The sequence below is a fragment of the Varanus komodoensis genome, unplaced genomic scaffold, assembly GCF_004798865.1.
Source record: "Varanus komodoensis strain SLA01 unplaced genomic scaffold, ASM479886v1 scaffold62, whole genome shotgun sequence".
Taxonomy (NCBI): Eukaryota; Metazoa; Chordata; class Lepidosauria; order Squamata; family Varanidae; genus Varanus; species Varanus komodoensis.
The window spans coordinates 3,645,677-3,668,620 of NW_025336248.1; the positions used below are offsets into that span (position 1 = coordinate 3,645,677).

At 43.2% G+C, this 22,944-nt stretch overlaps 2 protein-coding genes across 2 annotated transcripts; one reads left to right on the forward strand and one right to left on the reverse strand.

The window, feature by feature from the left end:
* Positions 1–7,207: 7,207 nt before the first annotated feature.
* LOC123033463 (vomeronasal type-2 receptor 26-like) lies at positions 7,208–20,171 on the reverse strand. The gene is made up of 4 exons (XM_044450067.1): positions 20,164–20,171; positions 11,820–12,111; positions 9,336–9,462; positions 7,208–8,109 (listed from the first exon to the last, which is right to left on the reverse strand). Exons 1-4 carry the CDS (start codon positions 20,169–20,171, stop codon positions 7,208–7,210), a joined length of 1,329 nt encoding a protein of 442 aa, XP_044306002.1.
* A 1,843-nt stretch (positions 20,172–22,014) lies between these two features.
* On the forward strand, positions 22,015–22,731 carry LOC123033464 (ecto-ADP-ribosyltransferase 5-like). The gene has a single exon (XM_044450068.1). It carries the CDS (start codon positions 22,015–22,017, stop codon positions 22,729–22,731), a length of 717 nt encoding a protein of 238 aa, XP_044306003.1.
* Positions 22,732–22,944: the final 213 nt, after the last annotated feature.

Below are 22,944 nucleotides of genomic sequence, written 5' to 3' on the forward strand. Positions count from 1 at the left end.
CTCTGGCTCCCACTCAACTAAATAGGATTTTTTTCTTTTTTCCCTGAGATCCCAGTTTGGCTTTCTTCTCCTTTTTCTATTCAAACTCTCCAACCTGATTTTCTGCTACTCCTCAGGCCTAGCCAAATAACAGCTACCAGTTCAGGCTGAACAAATCCTCCAATTCAAGAGCTGCTGAGTGGGAGGGAAGGGGGAATTCTGAATCACTTTGTAATTAGAGACTGGCTTAGAAGTGATCTCCAAAAGGCGATCTCTGCTGACCCCAAGCACACCAGAAGAAAGGATGTCGTAGCTCCCAATGCCATTCCAATAAGTCCTGCTGGCCCAGGTCCCAATACCAGGACTGCTTTCTGGGTGGTTGCTTGGGGCCTCCTGTGCAGAGGAGCTGTGGACTTCAGCACATGTACCTGATGTAGCTGTACCATTGCTTTTGCGCACAAGACACGAACAGTGTGCACAGTCCTAGCCCTGGCTACCCCAGACTTTCTTCATCTTGGCATTATAATTTAGAGATGGGGAAGAGGGCAGTCCTTTCAAAGCTGCTTTTCTACAACAACTGGGAGTCAGGCATTCTTGCTGATCTGATGCAAAATCACCCAGAGATCCAAGAATACCTTACACCGCATCAGATAGTTGACTACCCTTGTGTGCAGTGTTCTGTTACCAGTACTGAAGAAAGATTAAACTACTAGCACTTTTGGTTTTGATATGTGGAATGGGGGTGGGGTGGGGAGCAGTTTGTTCTGTGCCACACATAGGAAGGTATCTTGGCTCACCCCTGCCCAGATTCACTCCCTGAAACCTCCAGGCACTGCTGGAAAAGTCTGGATCCTTGAATTGCTGCAGTCCATCTGAGGAGACAATATGCAGGGCTAGAAGGCTGAACTGTTATAAGAGCACTTTCTGTGTTCCAACACTAAATTCTCCATAGCAGAACTTCTAAAATGCATATTGGAAATCTCATTTCTCCTGCAGGGAGCTTGCCAGTGGACTGGTATAATTTTGCACTTTGCGAACTCAGGCAAATCTGTAACTCACTTCCTTTTTTTCTCTTTTGCCATTTCAACAGCCCTTTCTCCCAGAATTCTATTCTTGGCAGAGTCTTTAAACATAAAACATTTGCATTGCCTTTCATCAAAGACAGTGACATTAAAGACAATAGCACACCGATTTGCAGGGGCTATGACTGATTTCATTTCTAGCTTGTAAAGGTTTTTCAGCAGTTCATAGAAGAAATTCAGATTTAGGTGTGATAGTGATAGTAGGTGGCAACATTCAGAGAATTTATGGGAGCAAGATGCCATCATATTGTTGTACATACAATCACTGTTGCAGATCCTGAGTCCCTCTGGATGTTCTTGGAATCCAATTCCCATCAGCCACCATTCGGCCTGGACAATGTAGCTGGGGTCTATAGCTCAGCGTTCTCTGGAGAGTCACAGGTATACAGCCCCTGCTGTAAAATATGCTACCTCATCTGAGTTTTGGGAAGAGAAATAAGAAAAAGATTGGGATAGAGAACTAGAATCAGTAGGAGGATTGTAGATGGGCAGTAGAGGTAGTAGAGGCTATTTTTTTAAAGAGCCACAGACCGTACCAAGTGCCCCTACTTTTTTAGTCAATTCCCTCCAAAGTTTTAGGCTGCCCACAGTCCTGATAAGGAAGCATAACAAATGTGAAGACTGAATAGTAAAAGACACGCCCATGAAATATGCTGAGTCTAATAGTGGGGATTTCCACGCTTCGTCTTTGAGAAGGAAGTTCTTTACCTCGTTGGCCTCTGAGTTGCTGATCAGTCCACTTCCACATGTGGTGCTCTGTTTCTCTTGCCAGTGCCAGAGGTGGAAAGCTGATCTTTTGTGGCAAGAGCAACTTTCCAAGGCCTATGTAGCTACTGCCACAGCAAACAGAACAATGGAAGGCAACTGTCTCCCAATTCCAAAGGGCTTTGTTAGGAGCCTAACATTTTCCAGTCAGCAGGGGTTAGTCCCAGAAGAGAAACCACACACAGAGGAGGAAGAGAAAAAGATCTACAAGTCGCTAGTTAAGAAAGTTCTGAGAAGGAGCGCTAGTGTTGGGGAAAGAGAGGGTGGGAGGTGGGAGGGTCTTGATTCTTGTAGCAATCTGACTGTCAGAACATCCCTGGAAAAATGTAAGATGCAATACAAATAATGACATTGCCCATCTGCAAACTGTTCTGCCTGAGATGGACATGGTGGCAGTGGTCTATTGGGGGTGGAAATTGAATGTCCAACTTCCCCCTTTGACAGTGGTGACCCTTGGGGAACATATCACTGCTTTCTGTGGGCAGGGAGCTTCTTTTGAATGGCTAAGGCAGCAAGGAGAAGCCCTAGAGTGGCAAGTGCTGTCCCCACCCCCCTGCTTTGGTCTTAGTTGGTAAGAAACGCAGGTTTACCATCAGTACAGTGTTACTGAAGGGAAGTTGTTATATGCTAAGTTATTAAATATATCACAAGATACTGACTTGCTTGCCTGCACAAGCCTTTGCCCCATATCAACCTTCGCTTCTGCTTTTGTATTTTTACAAGTGTCTATTCCTGTTACTCTACTTGGGAGGGGTGATAACCTTTCCAGATCGGTTTGGAGAGGGTGTCTCTCTACAGTACTGTAGAATCCTAATAAAAATGATGGATTGTACCTAACAGAGTTGACTGATAAGATTTCTTGGTATTGCAATTGTTTGTTTTCCTTCCACACGACTAACTTCTGTCTTCAGGAAATGCCTTCCACATTGGCTTGCTTAGAATGGCATGCATATGCCTTGGAATCACTATATCAGTCTAGACTTCTAGGCCATTGGCCATGTTGGCTCAGGCTGATAGGAGCTGAAGTCCAAACATCTGCAAGGCACCAGGTTGGAGGGGGTTGCCTTGTAAGCTGCAAAGATTCTGGACACACATGGAAAGGGTCAGCACCGCACTGGAGGTTAAAGACCCATTTTAAGTTGGGGTGAGCTCAGAAAGACTGTCCCCATACAGCAGGGTATATTCCTGCCTTGGCTTTTTCCTCTGAGAACGATGGTCTAGATATGGGTGGTGGGCTTAAAATCACTCCATTGCCATAGTGCAATCACTTCCTGTCCCTCCCTGTAGGGATGGGGAACCTATTAAGATGGTCCACCCCTGGAGACTTATGGAATCAAGGGGATCCCTAAATGCTTTGTGGGAGTGGGGCTAGTAACTAGAGATGGTGATTTAGATGAAGTTCTTGTCACACTATGGGATGGTGAGGCCATTGCACTGAAGCCAGGTCTTGGGGTGGACTTGGGCTTGGTTATCTTATTTGGAAGGGCAACAATGGAGTGTGAGCCTGCTTCTTCTTCTGTATCTCTCCATGCTTTTGCAACTGTCAATCATGGTATTGTTGTGGACCACTTCCATGAATTGGGAGTTGGAGGCACTGTCCTACATGGGTTCCACTCATACTTGTGAAGTAAGTTCCAAAAAATAACATGAGATGACTGCACCTTGGGCCCATGGCAGCTAAACTGTCTGCCATGGGCCCAATGACCATATGAAGCTGCTGGAAGCAATAATTGGGAGATTTCAGCATGGTGTCCCCAGTCCAGTAATGACACTCATCTCTATGTTTCTGTGAGATCTGAACTGGGACAGGCCATAAACATTCTGAGCCAGTTCCTGGATGTAGTTATGGCTTGGAGGAAGGTTAATGCATTGAAAGAGAATCCTAATAAGATAGAAACCCTATGGGATGGAAGTTTCAGGTCTGAGAACTGGGCTATTTACCTGTACCAGAATAGGTTGCACTCTGAAGTTTGAGGGTGCTCCTGGATCCGTTTGTCTCATGGGAGGCTCAGGTGACCTCAGCACCCATTACCAACATCAACTGATATGCTAACTATTCTCATTCCTAGATAGGGATAGCCTAGCTAAAGCAATCCATGCACTGGTAGCTTCAGAATTAGGGTAATGTGCTCTACATGGGGTTGCCCTTGGGCCTGGTTCAGAAACCGCAGCTAGTGTAGGAGGTTTGGTGCTCACTGAGCACCTGGTTAGGCTCTCATAAGATCTGCATTAAAGGCCCACTGGCTGTCTATAGCTACTGACCCATGTTCAAAGTTATGTTGTTGTCCTACAGAGCCTTAAACAACTTGGATTAGAATATCTAGTGGACTCTCTTCCCATATATATACCAAACATCCTTTAAGATAAATGGAGTAGGCCATGCTGGGTATTCTGAAATCTATGGACCATTGCCATGAACATCTCCACAGAAAGCTTTCTCAGTAGCAGACCAGCCTTTGGAAAACTCTCCCGTGTGGCTCAGGTGGCAAAGAATGTGGCATCTTTCAAATACCTTCCTTTTCAAGTTCTCCCAGGCTTTCCTTGGCTTCTCTTTAAATCAATCCCACTCCTTCATTTTACTGCTCCTGTCCCGCTCTATGAGATTATTCTAAATTGCATTTTAACATTAACATTTAATTTCCTTTTAATATGTATATGTAAACCAGTTAGGGCTTTTTATATACTTCATATATAAAGATGACGTGCATAAATCAACAAGTTTCTACTTTGGATATAGTAGACTTTTTCTCATTGAATCTAGAATGGGCTTATTTTCTCTGAGGCGGCAACTTGCCTTGGTCTGATCCTGAATATGCAGAAGAGAAAGAGTAAAAGTCTTTGTATCAGCCAAGTTTTGCCCTGCACTGCTGTATCTGCCCTTGGCCAGCGACTGAGGTATTTGCTTGCCGATATTATTCAGTTAGAGTATGTGACAGGAAATGTCACATACCCTAATTTAAAACAAGTGTCAAGTTGGTCTTTCTACTTGTTTCACCCTCCTCCATATGAATGCAAACTAACTTTAGAATGAATGCTGTTCAGTAGATTTACTTGGCAAAGTTTGTTCCAAAGTAAGTTTGATGTGACCTCTAGTTGCACTGGCTGGATTAGCCTGTGACAATTAGACCTAATTACAGGGTCTTGGCTTGATTTGTGTTTTTTGAGAGATGCCCCTTTGGGAGTTAGCAATAAATGGCAAGAGCAGCATGGAGGTAAACATAGGCTACAGCTGATGCCCTCACAAAGTTAGAGTGGAACTTTGAGCTGTTATTGCAATCAATACAGATTAGAAAGTTATCCAGGCCTTCGGGTTTGGATTAATCTCTCTTTGGCCCAACTAGGTCTCTAATAGGAAAGACACTGGGGACATTGTGTTCCAAAGATTGGCATACTGTGCTAAAGCAAACCAAAGCCTGGTTAAGTAAGGCAGATTTAGAGCCAGGTTTATGAGGCATTTATGGTGCACTCAAAATCCCTCCTGCATGGTAATTTGCAGATATTTCCCCTGCTCTGCAACCATCTATTGGCTTTTTTTCCTAATGAGGAATGGCTGGTATATCCCTGAATGGTCCCATGAAAACCTCACGTATTTGCATAATTCTGTTAAACTGCAGCACTAGCTCATGGTTATGGAGAAGAACATATAGAAAAGTGGAGAAAGAAATGCTGCACAAAGAATTCTGCGAAGGCTCCACAAACAGAAGCCATGTTAAAAGCTTCATGTAGAAACACACAGCTGCCTCCCCTTGCCCATCATCTATAATCCCTTGCCCTCCTTATGCTCACTGCAGCTAGATAAGCCCCTCTTCACTGCAAACTGTACTTCTTTCTATCTGCCTTTATTCCAGCCACGTTGCCTTCCTGTGATCTGCTAACCTTTCCGATTCTCAACTTGAGCACAAGACAACTGGATGGAAATAAATTTTATGGCCACAGCATGTGAGTCGGCCAATGCATGGAAGACAATGATCATGCTAAAATAAATAAAAAGAGTGATTCTTTAATTTATCACCACTTTCTTTAATTTATCATCACTACGGGGACTGTACTTTTTTGAACTGTTCCAGGAATTGCTTATAAAAACAGAATAGAGAGGGAAACATTTAATTTAATTTAATTTAATTTTTCCTTCCTAGCTTTTCTTTGTTATTCAACTCTGACCTTAGCACAATGATGTAGCATTTAGGGCTAAATACAGTCCAGTATTTCAGCACTTCAGTGTAAGCTGGAGAATATCTCCACAGGCAAAATGTATTTCCCTTTGGTGTTCAGGTAGGATAGCCACACACTGCAAAACACCAGCAGCAAGGTGATCAATTTGGCCTCGTTGAAGCTGGCAGGCAACTTCCTGACTAGGAAAGCCACAGTGAAGCTGACAAGTAGCCCAGGACCCAATAAAACATGAGAGCCCTCATTGTTTTCCAGCATGATTTTCCCGTTCAGCAAGTGCATGTCTGCATCTGGGAATTCTTTAGCTTATCACACTCCCAGCTCAAAGTAAGCCTAAGCACTGAAATGTCCTAGAGGAGGCAACTGTGATCCTTGTTTCCGTTAGAGGAATATGGTTGGATGTCTTGTTGATTTTGGAAAAATGGTGCCTACTAATGTGCCAAAAAGTTCTGTGGCAGCCTTCCCCAGTGTGGCACTCTACAGATCTTTTGGACTACAACTCCCACAAGCCCAATCAAATGGTCAATAGTGATGGGAGCTGTAGTCCAAACACTTGGGGGGCACCAGACTGAGAAAAGCTGATCTGTGGATGATGCTAACACACTGAATGGCAAAAAGCAACATCACTCATACATAACCCTCACTCAAAGCTGAGTCTGGGCTGAGTGTGAATTACTGAACTGAACCACTTGGTATCTTAACCATAGAAAAAACACAATTCACAACCCAACAACAAATGCTGGGTTCTCTTCAGATAGTTTTTGCTTGGAAAGAACCTGGGTTCACACAAGACAATAACCCACATATTACAAACAAGTCATGGTTCAAGGACAACCAGTACTCAACCCATTTCTTAACACTTGAGTGTGGATTATCATGGTATCTGAACCCAATCAGTGTTGTGCTTAAACATTGCATGTAGTTACGAATGCACGCATGTGGATAGGCCTCTATTTCTATTGGTTCTGTCCTCCTTTTGGACCAACACTAGTTGAAAAATGGTTCAGGGTTATAGGAAGCTGCATAGCACAAGTTAAAAGAGTAGCTTTTCTTTTAAAAAATGGGAGAATCTCACATATTTAAACTAGTTCCAAACCAGATTAACTCTGAAGATTGACTGGGTGTTCCACATGGAGGCTTGGGAAGTATTCTTCTCAGAAATTTCTAAAGAAATATCAGTTAGAACAGAATTGAGAGGCAAACCCATTATTTCACCCTTTCCTTCCTAATAAATGCTCCTTCTTGTTGCATTCAGACTTAAATACAATAATGTACAATTTAGGGGAAAAGATGCAAGCCAGTAACCCAGCACTGGAGCATAAGATGGAGAATATCTCCACGGCCACCATGTATTTTCCTTTGGTGCTCAGGTAGGTTGGGACAAAGGACAGCCATACACTGCAGAAGACCAGCATGCTGAAGGTGATGAACTTGGCCTCATTGAAGGCATCAGGCAAATTCCTGGCTAGGAAAGCCACAGTGAAGCTGACAGCAGCCAGGATGCCCAGGTAGCCCAATACAGTGTAAAACATGGAAGCTGAACCCTGATTGCATTCCAGAATGATTTTCCCATTCAGTGAGTGCATGTCCACATCAGGAAATGGAGGTGAAGTACTGAGCCAAACAGTACAAATCCCTACTTGAATAAAGGAACAGAAAAGGATGATTGCGTTTGCCAGTCTTTTCCTCATCCATTTCCTCATCCCGGATCCTGGTTTGGTGGCCATAAATGCTAGAATCACAATGATGGTTTTCGCTAGAATGACAGAAAGGGCGACAGAGAAGATGATGCCAAAAGTTACTTGTTGGAGAAAGCAAGTTGCTTTTCCAGGCTGTCCAATGAAAAGCAAGGAACAGAGAAAGCAAAGGAGGAGGGAACTGAGGAGGATATAGGTGAGGTTCCGGTTGTTGGCTTTGACTATGGGGGTGTCTTGGTGTTTCACAAATATCCCAAACACCAAACCTGTGATCAAAGAGAAAGAAATAGCTAAGTTCGCTAAAATGATCCCCAGGAATTCTTCATAAGAGAGGTAGCTTAGAGCTTTAGGAATGCATTGATTTTGGTCAATGTTGGGATGTTGATCATCTGGGCAATTGATACAGGCATCCAGGTCTGGAAAAAGGAGCAGAAGTCGAAGTATGTTAAGACTTGGAACTATGAGGATCAAAGAATTTCTGCAATTCTATGCACTTGGGAATAAGCCTCACTAAATTCAGTAGGGCTTACTCCTAAGTACACATTTTTTTTGGACGTGGGAGTAAGTAATTCTGCATTGTAAACTTCAAAGTTCTTCTGCATTACTATCATTCAGTGGAATCCACCACCCCTTAAAACTCATCAAAACAGAGGGGAAATTGAATAAAAATAGTGGCTGGGTGGGAAGGTTTAATCCTGTCTACTCACACTTATTGTTCCAATCCACATTGTACCCTCAATGTTTACACAAAAGTATAAAATATTATGCTTTCCTACATGATATGCATTCAGTAAGACATGTATGTTATCTTGCCACTGCATATTGGATATAAAGATCAACACTTGGGTCAAAGTCTTCTTGGAAAGGGTGAATTTTGAGGAATCATCACAAGGAGGAGACAGGAAGTACCACATAGGTGTCCTGGATTTGAGAATGCCATCACTGCCTTTCTGCTGTAGAAAATATGCTTGCAGTGATTGTAGAATAGTGACCAATATTGAGTCAGGAACTCTTTGATTTATATCTCATCTCAGCCAATAACTCATTAGATGGACTTCAGCAACTCATATGAACGTAAGATGAGCCACAGGAGAACAGATCAAAGGCACATCTGGCCCAGTATTCTGCTGACACTGTGGACATCCATGGGAACACACATGAAGGATATGAAGGCAACAGCACCTTCCCACCATCTGCCTCTGCTGCTGGAAGCAGCCTATAGCCATCAGGACTAATAGCTATGGATCACCTTATCCCCCATGAATTTGCTCAATCTCCTTTTAAAGTCTTCCAAATTGGTGGTCTTCACTTGTCATGCCACCATCCTAAGGTTATTAGGTTAACACATGTGCTGTGATCCCAATACTGGAGAAAGGAGGATGGGTCAAAGCAGCTGTTAGTGCCAGTAGAACTTGACTGGGAGCTGCCCAAAGATGCTTCATGCTGCTGGCAATCCTGCCTATGCCATAACAATCCTGCAGACATAACAAAAGTCTGACCTGCAGCAAGGTGTCTTGCATTAAAATGGCTGCACACAAGCCTGATTTCTGCACAGTAGATAGCAAGAAAAGGCAGAAGACCCAGACAGGAATTATCTTTTTTACAGCCTGCTGGCCAAGCTCTTGTGCATGACTTCTCCTACCCTTCTGCTGAGAGATTGTCCCTTCCGGACACACAGCACAATCATAGCAACAAAAGGGCACCTCTTCCCTCTTTTTCTTCCTATAGCCAGGATAGCAGTTGTCATTACACACAGAACACGGCAGCACCTGTTGGAAGCACACAAGGGAGATTAGCAGTAACAGAAGCAACCAAGAAGCCTGTTCCGACTGTTATAAGCTCTTGCTTTGAGATATTAACTACACAGAGCTCCATTTGTGGAGCAGACAGTAAGCAATTCCATCTATCCAGGGTGGCAATCAGTAGCTCTTAAGATGTTTTGAACTTCAGTTCTCAGCATTCCTGACCACTGACTCTGCAGACATGGGCTTCTGGCAGTTGATGTCCAAAACATCTGGAATTCTTTCCACCTTTGCCATATCTGATTACTGTTGAGAATGGATGTTGGATTCCAGATGTGATAGGTGACTGATTCTCAGGATGCAGACAGTGACAGTATTTTGCAAGATCACCAAGATAACTGCTGGGATCCTGGATCTCTTGAGTCCCAGTCCAGCCCTCTAATCAGTATATGAAACAGGGCCAAAACTGAACTTTTGCCTATTATTTCATAGCTATAAACATTTGCAGCTGTATCTCACCTGGTTAAAGCTTTTATGCCACACAATCTGGTCATCATGAACGGTTAGTTCTTTTCCTGCAGGAACTCGAGGTTCCAGTCTTCCTACTTTTACTCTAACAAAAGAGTTATTTGGAAAAGTTACCCAGTTTGTAACATCAAAACCAGCAATCAGTTCTCTGTTTTCATCAAAATGCACCGTGTCTCTGACACTGTTGTTGAACAAGATGTTTCTTAGAAAGTGATGCAGCTAGGTTGAAAGAAAGAATGAAACACACAGAGCAAAGGGCAGTGAAACCTTTGCTAAGGTAAATCCTTGCTTATCTAAAAAAAAAAGAGTTATTCTAATTCAACCTGGAGTATTTGGTGGTTTTATTTTGCTAGAATACAATCTCCTTTCTAGTTTTTCATTTTGATGGAAGAGAAGGTTGGCAAAGTATGATGCTTTTGAGCAGGAGTGATTTTGCCCTGATTGCATTTATTTCAATTTTTTAAAATGCAAACAAATAATTCAATCCAATTAGTACACTAGTACCTAAAGAAAAATGTATCAAACACCAAGAAAATATTCCCCACTCAAGCCTGTTGAATGATGTGGAAGATTCAGTATTTTAATCACAAGGATGTCACTGCTAGTTAATGGCATACAATTATAAAGGTGAATGAACACAAGTTTAGTAGAATTGCTTTATGCAGCTCTACGATGATAGACTTCTCTCCATGCCTGGATCATTTATTGGACTGCTTTTTGGATTTCAAACTTTCAGCCTCTCTTCTTTCAGTAAAACGCTAAATCTGGATCTGATCCTAAACATCACTGATCCAAATACATTTGCAAAACCATTTTTTGTAGTCTTTTTGTTCAGATTTAGATCCCCCTGCCCCTTGCTGGATCATAAACAACTCTCCTTTTTTAAAAAGTGGTCTGGCACAATTACCTGCCATGGCTGCACAGCCTGAAAAGTCAGACTCCTTCCTTTAGTCCATTTTCTGTGTTTAGAGTTCAATTCATACATGGCATGCAAGGCATGAGCCACTGCATGGGCAGCATTGTAGACATTGTAGCTGTGGCCAGTCATGCCCATTTCAAATGAAGTTCCAGGAAGAGTTTCCAACTTCTCCTCTCCAGTGCAGATGTTCTCGCTTCCCTCAAGCACATCAGACAGTTTGAGTGAACAGTTGAATGCCTGCTCCCAGAAGACTTGGATGAAGCCATCTCCTTTGACCCAGGATGGCCTTATTTTCTGTACAAAGTTTCGGAATCCTAACGGCTCATTTGAGTGAACAGTGTAGGATATAGTACCATGAAAATTTTGTATATTTGAAGGTTTTTGACTGGACAGTGATAAGAAATCCCATAGGGATGTAGTAATCCACACTTTGCCCAGTGGTGGAAATAGCAACAGTTCTGCCACAAAAAACACCCCTCCCAAAACCAGCATATGTTCTCCATGTGCAAAACATGCACTGACATTTCTGTCCAGGAGAATGGGAAATTTTTCCAGAAATCTAAAAGTAGATTGTACGAACTCATCGGAGTAACTTTGTGTTGGTGTTCTTAGTATGAAGGCAGAACAGATACCATTCTGGGAGAACAGTGGGACCACCATCTGCAAGAAGGTGTCCCCATAGGCATCATCTGCAGCAAGGAGCCCAACCCATGTCCATTTGAAATGACGAAGTAACCGGACAACCCCCATGTATTCATAGATTTCACTGGGGACCATTTGGTACAGATGAGAGAATGGGCTTTTGTCACCTTGCACTAGAGAAAATGATCCATAGGTGAGCTGAAAGAAAAATGCATGGTGAATTACAGTGCTACAGTTCTTGCATGCAAGCTATGCCTGCATACAGCCTGCCTATCTGTACATGCAATCAGCCTACCTGAGGGATCTTGTAGGTGGCTAATAGGTTGGCCATCATGACAGAGGTCTTAGAGAGGAGTTCTCCGATCACTGCTACTAGATTCATTTGAGTGTGGCACCTGAAGTTGGGGACAAACCTGCCCTTTGTGGAAAGCAGGCCCAGGGTGATCTTATAAACCAGCCTTGGAATAGAATAGCTGTTGAGGATGGAGAAGCCCAGCGTCACATTCGGCAGGAGGTTGGGATTCTCATTGATCTCATTTACAGCAAATACCAAGGCCAGGACATGCTGGTAGATCTTTGACAGTGAACTGCAATAGAAGGACAGGCTGTTTAACTTCACATTAAATATGTTAACATAATTCTTCATCACAACAAGGCTATGGACATTTGAACTAATTTTTAGCTAAGCCTTTGATAGCTGTTTGATCTGCTGCAGTCAACGGATCTATCTCCACATGGTTGCAAGCTTCACCTGCTGATTACTGCACATAACATGAATGGCTGTTACTTTGCACAAGAGTAGGCCAGGCTATTTCCTACCTCTCCAGCACCTCTGTTTTTAAGACTGAAGGAAGCCCCCTAGAATATTTCTTGAAACAAGAATGGAACTAAACTGTTGGAAGGAACTGCTTGCTAACTTTCCTTGGATTTATTCTCTTTGTACACAGGCACCCTTCAGCCCAAAATGAATGTGCCAGTTGTAAAGGGGAAGTAGGACCTGCAATAGAAAGTTGCAGTGCTGAAGGCTCCTGTTGAGAGTCCCCACTAGCCAGTTACAAATGCTTTGTGCAGTTATTCTGTTCCTCTTTAATTGAATTTTCATGGTAAGAAAAGGAGACCAATAAAGTAGTGGACACAAAGACTACTGATGGAAAGTGACAATGTTTGGACCTATTATAATTCTTTGAAATTGGGCAATTGCCCAAATACTTTTCTGGAAGCAGAGTTAAGTGCTGTTTGAGCATGTTATTGTCTGATTATGCGCTGGACATTTTTAACAGGAACAAATAGGAATAATTCTTTACATAGGCTCATGAAACAGTGTCAGTGTTGTCCGTTCTGTGAAAGAGGGAGTATCATGAAAGAAGAAGATATGGGAAACAATCGCGCCAATGAGCAGGTGACCTGGCTGATAAAATGCATGCAGAACAGGGTGAGGATCATCATAAATGGAACAATTAATGGAATGAATCTTGCATGCAGTGCCTGGTAGCAGAATAAACAGAAGCATCAATTTCAGCATGACTCTGATGACAGAATATACCCTCCGGGCATAGATGCACCAAACCTTAAGCAGTATCTGGGTACTGACTAGCCTCTGATAGTCACAACCATCATTGAATGGCAGGCCACCTTCTTGGAACAGTGAGATAAACTCTGGCCTTGTAAAGTTCTCTACAGTTAATAGTGATCCATTTTTGTTATGTTTTGCCCATCTGTAGCTCAGAACAGCATACTCCCATATCCTGGTGCAAGATGAATAGAATGTAGTTTTGGCAATAATATGCCTTTGTTTGCTTTGAAACTCTCACACAGCTTCAGCTCAATGGCAGGAATCAAGATGTTTGCTTGAATGTGCTAACTGGTTTTAAATTATTTAAGGAAGCCTTCAAGGATAGTCTGTCTGTCTGTCTGTCTGTCTGTCTGTCTGTCTGTCTATCTATCTATCAGTACATACATTTCATTTAAAGAAAAGCCTTAAAAAGTCTAAATTTTCAATCAGAATTTATTTAAAAAAGATAGTAGCTAGGAAACCTGTGATAATGTACAAGGTAGGTTAAAAGCTTATATACAGTTTATCCAAAAGAACATATAACAGACACTGCAGTAAGTTTCTGTTAATCAATACCTATTTTATAAAGTACAGTTCTGCAGCTGAATATGCCTTGTAAAATGAGTCCAGGGTGCCAAGTTGCTCAAAATGTGTATTTTTGTGTTTCTAAAAAGAAGGGTAATTAGTTGGAGGAAAATACAATGCCTAAAACTTTCAAAGAGACCTTCCTTTCTCTAGATCCAGCTTCTGTTGTGGGTTTTGATGGCTTCTCTCAGGTTCAGCTATTGTTGGCTTTGCCCTTGCTAGAGGCCTTTTGAATCCCTTTGAAAGGTCAGCCAGTAATTTTGTTAATGACATGGGAGATATTCACTTCCACAACATCTTAGCCCTTGGTGCAGCATTACACACTGCAAAACAGCAAGGGAAATGGTTTCACCTGATCCCCAATTCTTCTTTTCTTTCAGTACTTTGAAAGAGAACATGAAGAAAGTAGCACATGGCTTATTCGACACAGGCTGACTTTGCCTGGTAGTATAAAATAAGGTTGCCTCTTCGGGTAGCTTTTAGTAGGTCCTCTCCTACTCTGGCATCTCCCCCCTCCCCCCCAGACTTGCTTTGTGGCAGCAGTAGCAAGACTCTTGATTCAGTACTGAGCAGTAACTTCCATATTAATTTTCCACAATCCATCTCCCCAAGTCATGCCATTCTGGGGCATTGTGGGAAGTGAAAATGTCATGCCCCCTGCCCACACAGAACAAGTGAAGGTTAGATAACCAGCAAGACCTTTGTCCAGGCAAGACATGGCAGAACCAGAAGTGAAGGCAAGGTCAGGAGCAGGCAAAGATGAGATACCTAGCAAGGCATAGCAGGGGCAGAGCTGAAGGTCAGGTACATAGCAAAGTAGAGTTAGAGTGTAGGTAAGAATCAGGTTAAGGCACAATTGAACACAAGATGGGGTGGGGGGTGGCATGCTCAAGAACATGAAGCAAGCACTGCAAAGACACATATGGCTGTGGCCAAGCTAGGCAGATTCCATCAAAGCTTGACCAGAGGAGAAGGCAGAGTCAGGCACACATGAGAACTGGATGTCCAGCAAAGCCTGTCAGGGCCAGAAACAAAGGCAGAGTCAGGAACAGGCAAGGAGCAAACAGCAACTAGGAAAAACAGAACCAGAGGTAAAATGACCATCCAGCATCCAGCAAGGCTGAGTCAGATGGGAGGCAAGGGCAGAGTTAGGAGCAGGCAGGAAGCAAGGGACAACTGAAGGCCAGACTGGAGGCAGAATCAGGACCATGAAGCAGCTGCCCAACGAGCAGAATAAATAAAAAAAAAAAACAACAGCCCATGGTGCTGTGTCCAAGCTCACAGTGCAGGGAGCCCTTTGATAGAGCTCCAGCTGACTGCAGGGTTACTCAGGCCCCAATCCTTGCATTGCACATGCTGGCCTTCTTTTGCTATTCAGTAAAATAACCAGGAATGACTCCTAAATGTAGTGCTGTGCAGGGAGCCCCAGAATAAGTTGTGCTTGGGATCCCATGCCAGCAAGGACATGTTCACAACAACTTGTCTCCTCTTGAGCAGTCAATAAATCTCAAAGCAATAAATCAAACTGCATGAGAGCAAAGCAAGTTAAGCAGAGCATATTGCAGATGTGTTGTGCACTGTAAGTACAGCGTGTCCCCCCCTCCAAAAAAAAGAAAAGAAAAAAAGATTGACATAATTTCGAAGTCTAATAACATAGCCGATTCTGGCTCAAATGATCTCAAATTTTAACGAAATGTGTAAAAACTAACTAATGTTAGTTATGCAATGTTATGCAAGACATGCTACAGCATGTTTGGCAGGAGGTGGACTACCGACTTGACCTGTGATGTGTCACAGGCAGTGCACGTATTGAACATTTGTGAAGCTTTGTGAAATCAGTTAGAAAATCTACATCCCTTTGAATCTCTTGTTCGAATTTTGATAAATAAATATTTTATTGTTCAACATGAAGCCTATTTAATTTCATTTGCCTAGGACATGTAGTTACTCAGATATTTACATTTCAAATAATGTCAATTTTTTTTGTGACATCCTGTATATTATAACCAGAGAGCAGGCAGGAAACCTGCTACAAAAGCACAGGGAAAAGAGATGATCATTTATGTAGCCTTGTAAGGCAAAGAGGCAAAGAGCCATCTTGCCAACTCAGAACCCACAAACCCGTTCCCCTTTGCTGTCGATGCATATTATCTGGAAAGGCTCAGCTATAGATTTTTGAAATCATCTTGAACATCCTTGATAGATAGAAAACACAAGAGGAAACAGATGAGGCAATAAAGGAAGGATCTGATAACGAATCAGATCTCTCGGTGGCAATTTATCCAATTAGGCTGCTGTTGGTTTATCACTGCCCTTGAATTAACCTACAAGCTGTTTAAGTAATAGCTGAATAGATTGGAGAAGTTGCAAAGTTTCCCTCTGTGGGGAAATTTGGGAAAGTACAAGTGCCAGAGGAAAGGTGCATCTGCATTGATCCTTCAAGTATGGCATGGCATGTCCTGATATGGGACATGAAGGACACCTTAGCAATCAATCAGAAGTGCTCACAAAGAAGGGCTGCACTTACTCCAGCCCTGTGAGCTGCCTCTGTTACTACCACTTGTCCCTTTCCTTGGGGATCCTCCAATGCTCCCTTGTCACTTTTCTTGCCAGGTAGGCATGGTAGAGGTGGAACTGGCAGGAGCAGGGGCAGCTGTGGGTGCTTCCAATCCCAGCAGCATTTTTTCTTGCTGAGGATTTGCTGATGTGCAGCACCCCTTTCTTGCTGAGGGCCTCACTCCTCCCCTCTCCTCCTGCCTCCCAGCCCCATCCCTAGAGGGAATTGTAGTTGCTGAAATGTGGGTTATTGTGTTGTCTGAACCCAGCTGCAATAATGAACTGTGGCTTGTAAACCATGAACAACCCAAGAAAAGAACTCATGATTTGTTGCTGGCTTGTGGACCAAGGGTTTCTCACCATGGTTTGCTATCTCACCTGGGTTCAGACAACACAGTGATTAACAACAATCCGCACTCAATCCACCTTCACCCCTTGGGTGTAAGTTGTCTGAACCCAGCCTCTGTGTGCCTAGTCTCAGTGGGAAAAGTTGCCACCGGGACTGAGGCAAACAGTGCTTGTAGCCCTTGCCTCTGCTTTCCCTTTCCATGCCTAAAGCTTCCCCCCACCCTTCACTCAGAGGAAGGAGATGGCAGTTGCAGGTGCTTCCAAGATGCATTTGGGATACTTGCACACATTTACTTGGAACAGATGCAAAGACCCATTTTCATTTTGGGTGAATACAGGGAGGCTAGTGAATCCCTAATACCAGACAACCTGTGTATAAGGTCCCTATAGATTTTTGAAAGGTCTTGGATCTTTGTCTTGCCTGCCCCCTTGTCCCCACTTTCCTGCTGGAAAGACAGAAATCGCAGAAGGATGCATAATGAAAAGCAGCACGCATGGGTATCTGATGGAAGGCAGCAGCAATCTGTCCATCCGGGTGACTGTTTCGGGTTGTTTTGCTTTATCACTTTGGTCCATGTGACTCATGCACTGATCTCTTTACTGATAGGTTAATGCATTTGGAGGATATAGCAGAGGCATATGATATCTCTTTCTTGCCCACATGCCCAAGAAAGCGATTCTTGAGAACATTCAACAGATTGAACATAGCAACCTGGTGCTGTGCTGCAGTACTTGGGCCAATTGTAACATAAGAACATAAGAAGAGCCATGCTGGATCAGAACAATGGTCCATCTAGTCCAGCATTCTGGTCACAAAGTGATCCACAGGAAACACATAGCTGCTCACAGGAAACCTGCAAGCAGGATATGAGTGCAACAGCACTCCCTTGCCCAAATTTCAAGGAAGCAATGAACATAGCTTGCATGTAGCCTGCAGTGCTTGAACCTGCCTGATCTTGGAAGCTAAGCAGGGTCAGGTCTGGTTGAAATATGGATGGGTGACTTAAATGTTGTTTACTACCCGGAGAGCTTTGGCTACAGATAGTATAGACATATAATAATAATACAAAGTCACACTGCCTCTGCTATTGGAGGTAGCATAGGATCATCAGGACCAATGTACATCTCTTCCATCAATTTGTCCAATCCCTTTTAAAACCATCACTATGGGAACATTCCATAGTTTAATTCAATAGGACCATCTCAAAAAGGAGAGATTCAAGGGGAATAATTCCATGTGGCATGCTCTGACTGTGAACCATCTACTTTTAAAGACTCTGCAAATCTTGTTTGCCATGGATCCAAAAGGAAGCTTTCATTGTACCAGATGTGTGGTACAAGTATGCATGCCTTACCCTGTTGTTTTCACAAGTCAAGGCAGAAAAGTGCCAGGTGCACAAGTGGCTGGTTGCACTTTTGTAAGAATTCTCTCTGTCTTCTTGGGCAAAAAAAGATAGACAGTACCCCATGAAAGGGGGCAAGTGGAGTGATGAGCATAACGATTTGCAAAAGGCTCTGAAGACAAACTGGCCTTCTGGTTAATCCTCTATTTTATAAATGATCTTTCAAACCTTTCTAACCTATATGTGGGCAGAGAAATGGAATGGATAACAAACTATAGTGAACAACCCACAGTGCACAACCCAACAACAAACCATGGGTTCTCTTCACTGGTAGTTTGTATTCGTACTCCTGTTTGTACCCTTGAGTTCGGGTTATCATGTTGTCTGAATCTAGCCAAATAACACTGATGTTAATTTTCATGTCCCACTGGTGAAAAGCTTGGCAACATTTCAGGGATGAATCCTTGAAGACCCAATATGCATACAATTCTATGCAATTTCTAAAGGACTGGGAATAACTTTTCCTCAGCTATTTTTGTGGCTTTTTCTGGAACATGCATGAACATATAGAAAGGCAGAGAGGAAAACCTCCAGAAAAAACTCTCATGTGAAGGATGCTGTAATTCTTCTGCAAAGCAAATGGAAGAAGAAGCCTCAATATAGTTCTGGACTATACGCTTCATGTAGAGAAACCACAGGTTACCAGATTGTGTTGGCCAAGTTCTATGTGGCACCTCGGCTGTCTAACTGTGTGCTTTTAAAATATCAGCCTTCTGGGTTTTTAAACTCTAGGGCTGAAACAAGCTTCTCAAAGTTCACTGTTCACATTCTTTTCCAACATGGTACCTCTTCTCAAGTTGCTTGTAGTAACTTGGACCAGGGTCCATCCATAATGGTATGAAGGACTCATTTGATAGTTCTTTTCCTCGTAGTAGAATGATCACCTCTTACTCATGAGATAATGGACAATATCTTTGCTCTACACTTGAGCGGTTTGACCCACAGATACCGTGTACCTATCTTGTTATCTTCCCAGCAATGCTTAAACCTGTCATATGACCCATCCTGTGGCTTTATGTCAGCTGGATTAAGTTTTGTTCATGTTACAGATTCCTATAAAAAGAGGACCAAGAGACTGCAGTCAGAAAGCAAAGAGGAAAGTGTTGAGAGTATGTTGTATATTTGGTTATATGCAGGCTCAACAGAGGTAAGCATTAAACAACAGATTTAGTTAAGAAGCTGTTGCTTGCATCTGGATCTGTCAAAATCCTCACAGAGGTTTTTTAACAAAAGGTAAGAAGATTTATTTACATATAAACAACTCAAATGTAATGTGCATTAAGGGGAGATATTGATATGTTCATGCAGGATTTCTTGCTTCATTGTTGGCTAGTTAGCTTAAAGATGGGGAGATGGAAAACACACTTCTTCAGTGGGAAAGAGAGAAGGAGGGGGCAAATAGTCATATGGACTTTTGCCTTTCCAGGTGAAGTGGGAAGACAAATGGACAGGAAGGACATAGTTTAAGTAGAGAGGTCCATCTCATGTTGTCTATGGTTTTAACTCCTTCCCTCCCACTTTTGTGGACAGAATCATGCAATGTTAATAAGGCAATGTTACATATAGCCAACAGAAAAAAAATCCTAATTTGTTTTAGGAATTCTGTCCTTTGCCATTGGATCTGGATTTCTAAATTGCAGAGTAAAGCTTCTGCAAGTGTTACTTGACAAAATTTCTGCACCAGTGTGAGAATGAAGTGGGTCACCAGGATGGAGAAACCTCAGTACATGGTGTGCTTTTTAGTGGCTTTCATTCCATGGCCCACTCAAGGTGTGACAGAGGTAAGTCCCACACTTTCCCTTTGAAGTGACCAGTGGCTATTTTGGGAAAGCTGAGCCAAGAAAACATTCAGGGTTTCCTCCAAATTTGAGAAAAGATGTAATGCAGCAAGGAAGGGGAAGAGATCAGTATCCTCACTGTGCTAAGAAGATATTTATGAGTTGTGAGTCTCATTTCAGGTCTTTTGTAAGGAGGTCCAGTGGTTCACCAATATCTTGCTATTGGATTCAGTGGAGACTGGTACCAATTGGAGCAGATGGCAGGGTAGAAAACAGAAGGTGGAGTGGGGGGTTACAGGAGGAAATTTTTAGCCACCCAGATAATTTTTCCTGAACTCATTAGCTACCTAGATCTTGCTCCAAGAAGAACACCTCCAGGACACCCCAACAGTAATTTCCTCTAGACTTATTACCTACCCACCCATGTCGCGCCCTGAGTGAATTAAGAACATGTCTGAGTTCAGGGTTAAAAATGATCTAGGTGCTTAACAAATTCAGGAAAAAAAATTATCTGGGTAGCTCATGATTCCTCCTGTGAACTACATTTGCCATTTTGATTCCTATTCTCCCAGCTTGAAGAGATAATTTTGGAGGGCTTCACATTCCATTTTGGTTTTGACCTCCTTAAATAGTTTGCTGTCATCAGTAAACTCGGCCGCTTCATCACTCACTCCTAATTCCAGATCATCCATGAATAGGTGGAAAAATCTATTCACTGCTCTCTCCTAATGTCTCTTGAATTAGTTTCTCTGTCCTCTCAGTCTCTGCCCCCAGGTCCAAAATAAGCACGTTTTTGTTCTCTAGCTCCCTTTCATGTCCTCCTCACTCACCTGAAAATGGCTTCTCCTGCAACCACTGCCTCCACTTCCAAAGTCCACTCAATGATCACCCACAGCAGACAGCGGCAGTGTTGCTTTGGCCCTTCACTCACTTCTGCAGGCAGAGAAAAGGTTTCTGTACTCTCTCTGTCATGCCCCGCCACCTTGCTGACTGTACCCCATTCCCCACAATGTCCTAGAAGTTGCTCAGCTTTAGCCAGGCAGCAGAAGAGAACACAGAGGCCTTCACTCAACCAAACTGCACCAGGGTATGTGAGGGTGCGAAGGCAGTGCCCTGAAGCTGTGGAAGGCTGTGCTTCCAGGCAAACACAGGGGATGGGCTACTGGAGGGAGGGCTCCAGGCTCTGTGAAGTACAAAAGGTGAGCCAATGGGTTCTGGGTGCATATTTCACATAAGTTCATGGGTCCATACTGGCTTGAGTCAGCTGGATTAGGACCACATTGCCAGAAGGAGGAGCAGTCCCTCAAGCACCCCCCACCCATTGGCTCTTACTCAGGGTGCCAGATGCTGAAAGTTAAGTGCCAAAACTCTGTCACAAATGTCAAAAGGGAATAGGAGAAGGTCAAGTGTGGTACATGCACTACAGTGTGTGGTACATATGCTACAGCATTCACTGGAGCAATTGTACAAAAGTAACTGTTTATTTTTAGGGAATTTGTCTGCCCAGAGTGGGTGGGAGCAGTGGAGGCTGGTGAGGCTGGTGACTCCAATGTCTGTGGGGTGGTGTATTCACACTAGGCTTTAGTCTAAACTTTGAAGGAGGTAGTCATGTTGCTGAGTCCCATCTTCCCTAATAAGTTCAGTACAAGGGACAGCTCATAAACCTTCTAATGGCAACTCAGAATGGACTCACTGGCTGACATTGGAGCCACCAGCCTCCAGTGGGTGAGAGGAAGTGGGGTTAGGGTTAGAGGCAGTAGGGTTGGACTGAGATTCTGGGTTCTAGTCTCTGCTTAAGCCATGATGCTCACAGGGTAAATTTGGACTATTCACTGACTCTCAGATTAACTTTCTTTATAGGGTTGTCATGAGAAGAACATGGGGAGGGGGTGGGATTATGTAAGCTGCTTTGGGCTCCTTGCAGGAAAAAAGGCAGGATGTGAATATAATAAGTACATAAGGAATAAACATTTTAGAATGGAAAAAATACACAAATTGGATGATTGGTAGTCTGAGGAAAGGTGGTGTGATCAAGAAAAAGGAGGTGTAAACCAGAAAAGAACTTCGTAGAACCCCTGGGTTGGGTTTAGCCTACAGACATTCCACACCCCAGGCACATAGTGAAAGGGACTATTCAGACATGAGTGGATTGGATTGATCTGCACCAGAAAACCTGCATTAGGATAGCAAAACTGCATATACTTTCCGAGAGGAAAGTTTGTCTCATATGTTGCCCTTATCAATTGGCTTCAGATGGGCTCTGATGAGATGTCAACAAACAAGTCCAACCCAGAACTGAACATGGCATGCTACTCCCTTGATGACTGGTATAAAGGCTGCATGGCAAGCACGGAGAGTCACCTGACTGCTCTCATTCAAAATGAGCTGAGCTTTTCGAAGCAGTATAACGAAGCTTGGAATCAGGTCCTGATTCTCTGGCAGACCAACCAGTCCTGGCTCAACCCACGGAATGTCACAGAGCTCTCTGAGGTGGCCATTTGGGCATACACGATAGAAAGCCCCCCACTCCACAGAGCCTTCAATGCTGCCACATGCACAGCAGGAAAGGGGCCTGAGGAATATGGACACTACCCTTTTAAGTCATTACACTTCCTCTTAACCAGGACATCCAGACTACGCCGGCCCAAGAATCACAAATGTGCAAAAGTCTACAGAGGTGTCAGTGTAGAGTTTTCTGTCAGAAATCATTTCCGGTTTGGGCAGTTTACTTCCACCTCATTGGACCAAAACATGGCTAAGAAGTTTCAGAGTGTAACCTTCTTCAAGTTGTTTACTTGCAAGGGAATTGAGATAAGTGAAATGTCCATTTTTGAGTATGAAGAGGAAGTGTTAGTCCCTCTCTATGAGATATTCAACATCACTTCTATTAAAGACACCTCAAAGGGAAAGATGGTAGTGGCCAAGTCAATGGGGACTTGCAGCTTCCACAACTGTGCTTTTATGGGCAAAGGTAACACAGTATAAATTATTATGCCTTTCCTTTTCTGAGGGACTAGTCTTAATTCTCCTCCCCTCTTTGTCTGGATTTTATTTATTCATTTAATCAATTTATTTAAACAACTTATATGGATCTTGGTGTGGGTGAGTGGTAGGAATGGAGGAGGGTCCTTCTTGTCTTGGGTTTACCACCAATCAACCTCCATACCTTTGATCACTGAGGACTAACCCCATCATAGA

Excerpts from the sequence above, each read along its gene's own strand:
- LOC123033464 (XM_044450068.1), top strand. The coding sequence starts at position 22,015 with ATGTCAACAAACAAGTCCAACCCAGAACTGAACATGGCATGCTACTCC.
- LOC123033463 (XM_044450067.1), bottom strand. Across the intron at positions 9,463-11,819 it reads CCACCTACAAGATCCCTCAG|GTGCTGCCGTGTTCTGTGTG; the intron begins GTAGGCTGATTG and ends TGCTTCCAACAG. Across the intron at positions 8,110-9,335 it reads GACAATCTCTCAGCAGAAGG|ACCTGGATGCCTGTATCAAT; the intron begins GTAGGAGAAGTC and ends TCCTTTTTCCAG.